We start from the raw sequence: 12799 nt of genomic DNA, 5'->3' as shown, positions 1-12799 counted from the left end.
TTTTTTTTTTTTTCTTTTTGGCTGTGCCGCGAGGCTTACAGGATCTTAGTTCCCCGACCAGGGATCAAACCTGGGCCCTGGCACTGAAAGTGCCGAGTCCTAACCCCTGCACCACCAGGGGAATTCCCATATATTATATATTTTAAATATTTTATATTATATAATATGTTTATATTTTTATTTTATATTTTATATATACATGTTAGAAAGTACATTATTTTTGCTCTTTTTTTTAAAGGATCTGAATGGAGGCATTTGAGTTCCTAAGAAATTGGTGAGGAGCAAATTGGAATACTGCTCTAGTTGTTTTTTCTTCTTTTTTCAGGGTTTTAGTATTCTACTGAAAGGATCCTTAGCCAAGATGCAGGCTAAATTGAAAGATGTCTAAATGGAAATTCAAGAAAGTTATTTGTAGCTCCATGGTAAATCTTGATGTTTGCTGTGTCATATTCACTCACCAGATTCTTTAGGAATGTGTTGGCTATTATCGGGTCTTTATTTACTATCCCATGCGAATTTTAGAACCAGCTAGTCAAGTTGCACCAAAAAATTGTGGCTTTTTATTGGGATTACATTGGATGTCATCTTTTTTTGGGGGGGAAGATTTGATATCTTCATAATATTGAATTTATCATAAATTGCAAATATATTGTTTCATCAGTTAAGTCTTTCTATTAATGTCTCAAAGATATCAAGATATTTAAAAAAATAGCATAACCTCAATACTATTATACATAAAAAATTCCTTGATACAAAATATGTTGGGTTTAAATTTCTAGTTTTTAAAAATGTAGTACAAATTTTTAAATTAGTTGTTTTAAGAAAAATCAGGATCTGAATAAGGTTCACATGTTGTGATTCATTAATATATTTGTTTTCTATTGCTGCTGTAACAAGTTACCACACACTTTGTATCTTAAAACAAAGTACATTTATTTTCTTACAGTCCTGGAGGTCAGAAGTCAGAAATGGGTTGTATTGGTATAAAATCAAGGTTTCAGCAGGATTGTATTCCTTCTGGAGACCTTAGAGAATTTTCCAGCTTCTAGAAACTGCCTACATTTCTTGGCTTATGGTCTTTTCTTCCATTTTCAAAGCCCTCAGTATCTCATCCTCCCGATCTTTCTTTCTGACCACTACTTCTGTCATCACATCTCCTCTGACTGACTGATTCTCCACCCTGTCTCTTATAAGGACTCTTGGGCCCAGGATAATCCTAGGGTAATTTCCCCATCTTAAGATCCTTAACCACATCTTTAAAGTTTTTTTTACCATGTAGTTAATCTTTTCACAGGTCTGGGGATTAGGATGTGAACACATTGGGAGACCATTTTTCTGCTTACCTCAGTTAACATGTTTATTTGTTTGTTTATTTAGGCTGGGTTGGGTCTTTGTTGCTGCACATGGGCTTTCTCTAGTTGCGGCGAGCAGGAGCTACTCTTTGTTGCAGTGTGCAGGCTTCTCACTGTGGTGACTTCTCTTGTTGCGGAGCATGGGCTGTAGGTGCGCGGGCTTCAGTAGCCGTGGCATGTGGACTCAGTAGTTATAGCTCATGGGCTTAGTTGCTCTGCGGCATGTGGACTCTTCCTAGACCAGAGATCAAATCTGTGTCCCCTGCATTGGCAGGTGGGTTCTTAACCACTGCACCACCAGCGAAGTCCTAACATGTTTATTAAGTCTCTTAATCTGTTTCTCCCTCAGTGCCTTTTAAAAAAAATTCTTGGCTTTTGTTTGTGGTAGAGTTTCCAACAGTCTGGATTTTGCTGATTTCATTCCTATGATGTTTTCTCTGTATTTCCTATAAATTGGTAGTTGGATCTAAAGTTTGACCAGAATCAGTCTTTTCTTTTTTTTTTTTTTTCGCAAGACTACTTCATAAGTAGTGCTCTTCTTCCACCAGCTGGCATGTAACATTAGGAAGGCACGTAAGGTCTTGTTCTGTGATGGTAGCAGCCATTAATGTTCAGTGTTTAGATCTCTTATTCATTAGGGTTTGCAATATGATATTCTAATTATGTCATTCCTTCATTCATTAGCTGGAATATTTTTATAAAGAGAAACTTCCACTGTTTACTAGTATTTGGTTACCCAGTGGTATAGTTTATATATAAACTATAGTTTATAGTTCGTATGATTCTTTATTTACTAATTGTCAAAATAATGAGGTAAAAATAACTAGTATCCTCCAGTGTTGACCAGATAGTTTTTGTTATCATTATGAACTCTTGAATTTAACTATATGTAATGCATTTCAAGACAATACAGTTATTATCCCCCCCCGTTTTTTTTAAATGTTCAGGCTGGTTTCTTTGGTGTTTTTTTGTTTTGTTTTGTTTTGTTTTGGGCCACGCTGCATAGCATGTGGGATCTTAGTTCCCCAACCAGGGATCGAACTCGAACCCAAGCCCCCTGTGGTGGAAGGGCAGGGTCTTAACCACTGGACTGCCAGAGAAGTCCCCAGTTATTATCCTTATTAATATCCAAGCTGTTCTATCACATGACCCTAATAATCTTTGATAGAGTCTTTGCTATCTGGTATAATGAGATCATATTTTCTGCTCCTGCCCTGGAATCAGCCACTTCTCCAAGAAGCTTTGGTTCCTTTTTGTGGGAAATGGTATGTGGAAACTACAGTGTGGGTACTAATGGAACTTATTGTTACTCATCTGATCATTGTTTCCAGATTTTTTTCAATGCATAGGGTTAGGTTTAATTTAAAGAAAAATATATCATGAGTTCATACTGATATTCTAATTCAGATTCAGGACTGCAGTTTTTACTATTATATATCTTCCATCTGTATCTCCTTCTATCAACAGAATTTCTCAAAACATTGACAGTTTCTTTTTTGCAGAGTTTCATTTTTGTCCTTAGGGTATATCCCACTGGAGAGATAATAGTCAAATTGCTGTATTATAAGTCACTTGGAATAGTCTTCTGTGTGGTTATGCTACTAATTGAGTATACATTTAAGTTTACTTATTTTATTTGATTTTCAATGAAATTAGTTATTGCTACAAAGAAGGTATATTCAAAATAGTGTGGTTTCTTTCTCTGTTCCTTATAGCCTGTTGCCAACCATAAAATTTTTTTTCTGATTATCTTTCCATTGTGCTATATTTTAAATAAACATTTATAACAATCTATTTGTAGTCCCCTTTTTAAAATATACACATGCATTTCTCCAACTTGCTTTTTTCACTTAATATATCTTGGAGAGCATTGCACAACAGAAGTAGGGTAGCCCTCATTTTTATTTTTAAAGTGTCATAGTACTCTCTAGTGTGGATGTACCATAATTTTTTGAATCTGTCCCATACCACTGATGAATGATTGGATAGTTTCCAGTCTCTTGCAATAATCTTTGTGTGTCTTCTCATAATTTTGCTGGTATATCTCCGGGGTAGATTCCTAAGTCAGATCTTACTAAGAGTTCATGTTTTTCCTATTGATTTGAGATACTGCTTTTATCATCTATTAAATTTTGTGTATGAGTGTGTCTATTGGTGCACTTTCACTTAATTTTTTAAATAGCTTTATTGATATAATTCACATATTGTACAGTTCACTCATTTGAAGTGTACAGCTCATTTTTTTTGTAGTATATTTGTAGGTATGCATGACAGTCAGCACAGTCAATTTTAGAACATTTTCATCACCTCAAAAAGAACCCTGATGGCATTTTTCACAGAACTAGAACAAAAAATTACACAATTTGTATGGAAACGCAAAAGACCCCGAATAGCCAAAGCAATCTTGAGAAAGAACAGTGGAGCTGGAGGAATCAGGCTCCCGGACTTCAGACTGTATTACAAAGCCACAGTAATCAAGACAGTATGGTACTGGCACAAAAACAGAGCTATAGATGGATGGAACAGGATAGAAAGCCCAGAGATAAACCCACACACATATGGTCACCTTATCTTTGATAAAGGAGGCAATAAAAAAAAAAAAAAGAACCTAGTAGCTTTAGCTGTTACCTTCCTATCCCCCACATACGCTGGTCCTAAGTACCGCTAATCTACTTTCTATCTGTGGATTTGCTTATTCTGGACATTCTTATAAATTGAATCACAGAACATGTAGCCATTTGTGTCTGGCTTTTTCACTTATCATAATGTTTTAAGGTTTATCCATGTTGTTGCATGTGTCAGTCATTACTATTTATAGCCAAATCATATTTGATTGAATGCATATACCACATTTTGTTTATTCATTCATCAGTTGATGGACATTTGGGCTTTTCCACCTTCGGGCTGTAATGAATGATGCGTAATGAACATTGGCATGCAAGCATCTGTTTGTGTCCTGCTTTAATTCCTTTGGGTATATACCTAGGAGTGGAATTATTGGGTCCTCAATGTTTCTGCGCCACCCCCCCCCACACTTTAGGCCTTCTTTTTTCTCATGCTTCATAGAGGGGTTTTCTTCTTCCCCAGTGGTAGACTGCCGTTGCTTCTTATTCTGTTCTTGCTGGCTGGTTTATGGGTAGTGGGGCTGGTCCAGCTGTTTTCCTGGTCCAGCTTCAGTCTTAGGAACCCTCTGTCCCTGAATCTTGGGGGCAAGGCTTTATCAGAAATCCTGCCCCTCCTCAGCTGAAACCTTTAATCATCGGAGCCCAGCATGGTTTTTTGCTTCTACCCTTGAAGTAGAAGCCTTTTTTTTTTTTCGTTTTCTCTTTACTTAATAGGTATGAGTTTTTACCTCTGTCTAGAGGGTAACAGCGTTGTCTTTCCCTCAGTAGCCTCAAACTGTCGTTTCTTGTAGGACAAGGAAACGGGAAAGGTTTGTGCTTTTCCTGCAGAGGCAGCTGCTCCCTTCCTACGAGACCTGTAACCACCAAGAGACTTTCTCTTATCTCCTGCCCTGTCCTCAGTCTTAATTATGAGTGTCCAGTGGAGGTTTGTGGAGAAAGAGCCGGCAAGTGGGTGTGAACTCTCCTTGTGTCTGCAGCTAATAGGGATTCTGTATTTTCATGCTAACCCACACTCAACTATTAACAGTGAGTTGAGTATAGCTGAATTCTTTTTACGCACTTGCATCTCAGCTTCATTTTCCATCTGTCCTCTGCCACATGTGACCTACTGCTTATGTCCCATTCTCCTTGGCACCTGTCTTTCCTAAAGATTTCAACCCAGATGATTATTCTACAACCTTAGCTTTCTGATGAATTCAAGAATAGTTATGGTTTTGTAGATTATTTGGCTTTTTCTTGTTTATGGTGGGAGTGATGGTTTTTTCCAGTTTCTTTATCCCAGACAGAAGCTAGAATTCCTCTGTAATTAAATGTGCTGTTTTGTTTAACTGTTTCATTTAAGAAACATTTCAACATTACAGGAAAGTGACAGGTATAGTCAGTGAACTCCTGTGTACCCTTCACCTAATTTACCAGTTATTAATATTTTGCCAAATATGCTATATCACTATCTTCCTGCATTTGTGCGTCATCATCATTATTATTATTTTTGAACCATTTGAGAATAGGGTGCCTTACCCTCATGACTGTTCACCCTGAATATCTCAATCTCCTTATTTTTTAAAAAACTTGGTAATATATGAAGATCTTTATGTCAGCAGTTACATACTGATATTAAAATATGCATCAGTGGGCTTCCCTGGTGGCGCAGTGGTTGAGAGTCCGCCTGCCGATGCAGGGGACACGGGTTTGTGCCCCGGTCCGGGAAGATCCCACATGCCGCGGAGCAGCTGGGCCTGTGAGCCATGGCTGCTGAGCCTGCGCGTCTGGAGCCTGTGCTCCGCAACGGGAGAGGCCACAACAGTGATAGGCCCGTGTACGGCAAAAAATAAAAAATAAAATAAAATATGCGTCAATAATTTGTATTCATTAAAATTTCTTTCAATCTGTAGGTGTCATTAATGGGATTGGAAATTTTAAGTGCCTTCGTGGACAGATTATCAACACGATTTAAGTCCTATGTAGCAATGGGTAAGTTAACTTTATTTAAAAATTATTGTAGGGTTTGACATACTTTTTTCTCATAATTTTTAACAGAATTAGTTCTTTGTAAATGCAAAAATGTAATTTTATACAACCCAGAGATCTGCCACTTAGCATTTTAATTTGCTGAACATAAAAGATTTTAAGCCTATTTAAATAAATATGTTCCTTTTAAGACAAAAACAACGGCAAAAAACTTACCAAATATACTGCTAATAGATTTTTACTTTGTATTTTCAAATTTTTAACTTATCTTTTACTTTTTTGTAACATATTAATAATTTATAATATAATTCGCAGCACCACTTTTCACTTATCTATGGTGAAGGACCAGTTTTTTCATTGCTAGTCTACTGCAGACCAATATTTTGTAAAATACAATACAAATAAATTACAGCAAAATGAAATGAAAAAAATACAAGGCTCAGTTTTTTATTGGTAGATTCAACAAATGTATAATTTACTTTGGTCAGATTGTTTCCAAACCTTGTTTTAGAAAAACTTACAATTTCTTTACCACAAGTAGTTTGTAGACTGGTCCTGGGCTGCTGGCTGTACTTTGAGCAGCACTTACTTACAGTGTGTTTGCAGTCCAGAACGATGTGCTTAGTATAAAGCTCTTTGTATAGTAGTTAGATTGCAAAGTTGGCTTTGACTTATCTTTTAAACCTAAGTGACCTTTGTGTGCCTTTTGGAGTGCTTCAGTGAGTGGATTTGGTCCTATTATATAGAAATATATTTAGGGGTAACCTCAGATGTTTGTGATTTCTTCTATGGATTAAGTTAATGCCTCATAATGTATCATCACCCTTATTTTCAAATTATCTTTGGTCAGCTTCATGTTCGGTATGCCACTAAATTCTGCCAATTTCTTCTTTTATTTTTATTGTCTATCCTTTCAGCAGAAGCATCTTAGTGACTTTCTCTATCTCTATTATTTCCTTTTTAATCAATACCTGGTTCCAATTCAATCTTTGTATGAATATCTTTTGAAAAGATGATTTTTAAGCTGTCAGTCTCCTGCTTAAAATCCTATGATAGATGTTAAAAACTGTGCTTTGCAAACATGTGTTACTTGCTTATGTATTCTCTTAATGTATTTTGAATCATTGTTAGTCAAAATTCATATTTGTAGCTGTCTTGAAAAATTGGCCAGTGTGGCAACCCTGCTCTTCCATTTCCACGTGTAAATAAAGGCAGAAGCTCTGTCGTAGCTTCCTTTTTGTCTGGGTCATGAGCTTTCCAATCCATAAGTCCCTCCCATCTCCTCTTGTTTCCTCATAACTGAGAATTTCAGTTATAATACACAGAGGTTGGAATACTGCAGTTCTTAGGTCTGGTTCATTTTTGGCATTTCTGGTACCTCCCTGACTGTAGGCACCTCTGTTTGTCACCCCTGCCCTGGAGTAGCTCCCTATTATTAGTTGTTACAGACAATATTTTAGACTTGAGAGTAATTCTAGGTATCACGTATCTCACTTATTTTTCAGACACAAGGAGGGCCAGATGGGGGTTTGATATACCTACTGACTGCTCATATTGAGGCAGTAGGAGTATTAGGACCAGAACCCTAGTTTGCTGCCTCCCAGGACTGTCCTGTTTTCAAAACTTATTTCTGTTTTTCTGTCCTTGGTGTTTCAGTTCTCTCAGCGTGTATGGCTCTTCTCCACCTCAGCAGCCTTATTTATTTGTGATTGTCAGTAAATACTCTCCACTGTTGTTAATCAAAAACTTGCTCACTCTTGTTAGTTCTGGCTTAGCTTGTTTATGCCTCTGCTCTGCTGTTATTTCTTTTTGGAATCCTCTCTTCTTCTCCATGGTCCTTCCTTTCTGGGGTTTTTTTGGATTTTTTTTTTTTTTTTTAATGGCTGTGTTGTGTCTTCTTTGCTGTGTGCAGGCTTTCTCTAGTTGTGGCAAGTGGAGGCTACTCTTCATTGCGCTGCACTGGCTTCTCATTGCGGTGGCTTCTCTTGTTGCAGAACACAGGCTCTAGGCGCGAGGGCTCAGTAGTTGTGGCTCGTGGGCTCTAGAGCGTAGGCTCAGTAGTTGTGGTGCATGGGTTTAGTTGCTCCGCAGCATGTGGGATATTCCCAAACCAGGCCTTGAACCCATGTCCCCTGCATTAGCAGGCGGATTCTCAACCACTGCACCACCAGGGAAGCCCCCTTCCTTTCTGTTTTAACGATTTACTTCTGATTTCAATATCTGGGAGGTTTGCAGATTAATCTTACCATATACTGAATTTTTTTTTACTTCATGATTCTTATACCTGTAAATATTAATAAATTGCATTAAGTTGTTTTTGTTGGTTAGTGTTTTCTGTATGTTTCCCACATATCTACATATTCTCATATGTATAACTTTATCTTTTAATCTCCTAACTCTTTCTGGTTATCCGTGTGCATTTACTGTTAGTATTGTTTTCATTTTGAACCCTAAGTGTTCATTATTTTTCTTAGTGAAACCTGAACTTGTTACTACTTGAGAGTCAGTGTGATATAATAGGAAAATTTCATCCCAGTTTTGCTACCATTTATTGAATGCCCACTTTTTATCCATTTACTGGGCTTCTTTACTTTACATATATGAAAGATTATTCTCAAATAATTATTTCTAATTTGTATGACAGCTCTACAAGAGAGGCTACAGGATATCTGTGTGCTCTTAAAGAGATATAGTACTAGACTAAGAATCCCAGAGTTAGCTTTCTTGTTTTACTCCATCATAGAGCTTAGCCAAACCATTTTAGGAGCCTTTCCGTAAAAGGAGGGAATTGAATTAAGTTATGTGCTGAAGGGTTTTTTTGATAATGTAACCTTAGATATATGTAACTTGATGTGGTGATATTGTTTTCCTTTTGGTACACTTAGGTTATTTATTATCATTACAGATATTTTTTATCTTTTTACATTAAAAGTGAGTTTTAGGAAAATTGAGGTTCATGGTCAGTTTTAGACAAAGTACCAAAAAAGTATGGACTCTATTAATGTAATTCTTTAATATATTTAAATTTTCTCTTGTGACTACATGTACCATGGAAAAATTTAATGTTCAAACCAAAAAAAAAAAATACAATTTACATTTAACACTGATCACCAACCAAGTTTTTTTTTTTTTTTTTTTGCCGTACCGCGCAGCTTGAGGGATCTTAGTTCCCTGACCAGGGATTAAACCTGTGCCCTAGGCAGTGAAAGCATAGAGTCCTAACCACTGGACCACCAACCCTGGTTTTATGATTCCCCCAAGCCTGGTTTTATGACAACAGTAAAGGATTTCATATTTTACAAATCTTAAACAGATAGTTTTAGTCCAAAATGGTTTTGTAGAAAGGGTATTAGAACAGTCAGGATGCCTGGTCATCAGCTTTGCATCTTGTACAATGGTTTGCATCTTGTACAATGCTAAGAGAATAAAATATGCTAACACCTATGCTTCAGATTTATTCTGTGTTTTCACTGTCCAAATTCCAGTCTATGATAGATGTATTTGTTTGTTTAACAAGTTCTTTTTGAGAGTTTACAGAGTGAAAAGCTCTGTTTTGTATTCCCAATAATTATTGATTGCATGTTCATTATCTACAGATCTTTAAGGAATAGTGCTAACACTTCTGAATGGTTATTATGGGCTTGGCCACAGGTGCTTTTTACCAGTTTTACTTATTCTCTCACTAGCTGTGTGAGGTATAGACCTGGATCCCTCCTTATTTTACAGACAAAGAAACTTTGAAGTTAAGAGAAGTTTACTATCTTGCATAATTAAATAACCAGTAGAGCCAGAAATAAATCTTGTTCTGTTTGACTCCAAGAGTTTATATGTTAAAAAGGAAAAAAATTGGGGGCTTCCCTGGTGGCGCAGTGGTTGAGAGTCCGCCTGCCGATGCAGGGGACACGGGGTCGGGCCCCTAAAAAAAAAAAAAAAAAAAAAAAAAAAAAAGGAAAAAAATTATGAAATTTTTTGTTTAATTTAATAGCTGTAAATCTTAAGTTTATGTAGTGTGAGGTTTTTTGTTTTAGTTGTTTATGTTTTACAAATTTGTTTTTAAATTGAAGTGAGCCCCGTTTGGGCCAAAAAAAAATTTTTTTTTTTTTTGTCTGCGCCTCACGGCATGTGGGATCTGAGTTCCCCAACCAGGGATTGAACCCGTGCCCCCTGCAGTGGAAGCACGGAGTCTTAACCACTGGACCACCAGAGAAGTCCCTTTATTTTGTTTTGGAGTTAAACTCTACCTCTCAGGAATGAAGTGTCTATCTTTTTTTTCATTATTGTCATGTGGTTGTTAATACACACACACACACACACACACACACACACACACACACACACACACACACACACACACAAAACACCTCAGTCACAAATAAATGGAAGTAGTTATAACTGTAGCCTAACACTGTGTAGATTACTTAAATCCTGATTTCACTATTTGCTACTTGTGTGACCTTGGTCAAAGTATTTAATCGCTCTGGGCCTTCTCTATCAAACGGGCCTACTCTGTTTCATAGGATTGTTATGAGGATTAAGTGAGATAATTCAGTGCTTAGTACATAATAATATCTAACATTTACTAGTGTTTAGTATTGTCTTCTGTCTGTCAGAAGCTATCAGAATGAGTCCCACAATAGCCAATCCTGTAGATATAGGTGAATTTCTCTAGTGTTAACAATGCATCTAAGCAAAATGAGAAGGATTTATATTGTTTCAACTGACAGATACTTCAGTTGCCTCATGATTAGGCTTATGATTTTTATGACAAGGACTTTGTTTTCTTACACAATCATTTCCTTGATTAAGCTTAGATTTTTGGATGATCTTTCTATTTTGTATGGTTGGCTTCTCGCTTGAATCATTTTCTTCCTGAAGGATGTGTTCCTTCTTTCCTTAAATGTTGTTGATTATTATATCAGTTCTGGTTGTTATGTTATAGACAATGTTAACATTGCAGCATACATTTGCATTACATTACATACACATTTAATTATGTGTGTCTGTAAATAAACTAGAGACACATTGAATGCTTACCCAGTGTCCTTCACTCTCTGAGTTGTTTACATATATTTCAGTAATCTTCTGAGGTGAGTACTGCTGCACATATTTATGGGTTGAGGAGATAAAGACAAAAAGATTAAATAGTTTGGTCACACACCTAGTAATACTACACTGAGTGGTAGTGGTAATTCAAGGGATTACAAAAAGATAATTTTGACTATGAGATGTTTTTGCCCTATGGGCTGACTTTAGAAACTATAACCTCAGTTCTATCCCCCCTCCCGTTTCCTTCCCGCCACACCTAATAGATGTGATTTCTTTGTGGTGCTTTATTGATTTATAGTTACAGCAACCTGTTTCATGAAAACTCTCTAAGAATGGACTCTAACCTGCCTTTCCTGCCTCCTTGCATGGAATAGTGTCAAAGTCTTGGACATAATAGGGAAAGACCTCAGTCCCATGGACCCATGCTTTGTTTTTGTCATTTGAGTAATATGTTGTACATATAGAATAATACGTATCAAGCATGTACAATTTAAAGAATAACTATAAAACCAACACCTGCCTGTGCCCAGGTCAGAGAACTAGAGCTCTGCCACTTCCTTATATGCTCCCTCTGCATTTCCTGATGACACCTCCCACCCTCTACCAGAGATGACTGCTGTCATGACCTTTGGGATAATCACTCCCTTGTTGGTCTGTAGAGCTTAACTGTCTATATGTATCTCTAAACAGAATAATATTAAGTTTTGCCTGTTTTTTGAACATTATTATTATAAGTGGATGTCATACTCTATGTATTCTTTTGAAACTTGCTTCTCATTTATTTTTGATTGTATTCATGGGTAAAGAACTTGAAACAGTTTGCTTACCTCATAACTTTTCATTTATGGAAATAGTTGATGTTTGTAATTTTGTAAAATACAGTTTATAATGGAGATGAATTATAAATATTTATTCTTTTCCCCCTTAATTTCTCTAGTTATTGTAGCTTTAATAGACAGAATGGGAGATGCCAAAGACAAGGTTCGAGATGAAGCTCAGACTCTGATACTGAAGTTAATGGATCAAGTAGCACCACCTATGGTAGGCCTACATTTTAGAATTCAGATTTTGCTAATTAATGATTAAATAACAGTAAAGATAGATGGTAATCACTGCAAGTCAGTAAAACCCCAGGGACATAAAAGCTAAAATTTTAAACAGTAAATTATTGCTAATGCTTTAAAGAAGTTGAAATTTAAGATAAAGTGTCAATATTTAACTTTTTGATTTTTTGCTTTCCTTTTAATGCTTTTTCAAAAAGCTAACTCATAGATTTAAGTGATTTGACAATGTACTGATTATATTATTTGTTAGGATTTTCTGGGTTTTGCTACCTACAAATAATACAATGTTCAGTGAGAAAGCTTATTTTGAGAACTACTGAATGTTATATGAATTTCTGCAACTCTTACTGAAACAAGGAGAAAATTTCTTATTTTAACAGATGGCTACTAATTATATAAGGCATATATTAGATGACGGTGACCTGTGTTTTATGAATATGGTAGAAAAAAATTGCCCTTACGGACGTATTTTGAAAGAGGAGTAAAAATAAATTGACATGTAAACAAAGATTTAAAGAGTAGCTCATGCCGGGGGCTTCCCTGGTGGCGCAGTGGTTGAGAATCTGCCTGCCAAGGCAGGGGACACGGGTTCGAGCCCTGGTCCAGGAAGATCCCACATGCCGTGAAACACCTAAGCCTGTGCGCCACAACTACTGAGCCCATGTGCCACAACTACTGAAGCCCGCATGCCTAGAGCCCGTGCTCTGCAACAAGAGAAACCACCGCAATGAGAAGCCTGTGCACC

At 36.6% G+C, this 12799-nt stretch overlaps 1 protein-coding gene across 6 annotated transcripts in view; it reads left to right on the top strand.

Moving 5' to 3' along the window:
* Positions 1–12799, top strand: part of CLASP2 (cytoplasmic linker associated protein 2) — a 175633-nt gene that overhangs the window by 7091 nt on the left and 155743 nt on the right. For all 6 annotated transcript variants that reach the window (XM_024743456.1, XM_024743455.1, XM_024743454.1 and 3 more), the window contains exons 2-3: positions 5869–5947; positions 11928–12031. In XM_024743456.1, coding sequence (XP_024599224.1) covers positions 5869–5947; positions 11928–12031 — 183 coding nt within the window. The remainder of the gene's footprint in view (positions 1–5868; positions 5948–11927; positions 12032–12799) is intronic.

The sequence above is a fragment of the Neophocaena asiaeorientalis genome, unplaced genomic scaffold, assembly GCF_003031525.2.
Source record: "Neophocaena asiaeorientalis asiaeorientalis breed wild unplaced genomic scaffold, Neophocaena_asiaeorientalis_V1.1 scaffold332, whole genome shotgun sequence".
In the NCBI taxonomy this organism is placed as follows: Eukaryota; Metazoa; Chordata; class Mammalia; order Artiodactyla; family Phocoenidae; genus Neophocaena; species Neophocaena asiaeorientalis.
This window is presented reverse-complemented; position numbering and strand designations above follow the sequence as displayed.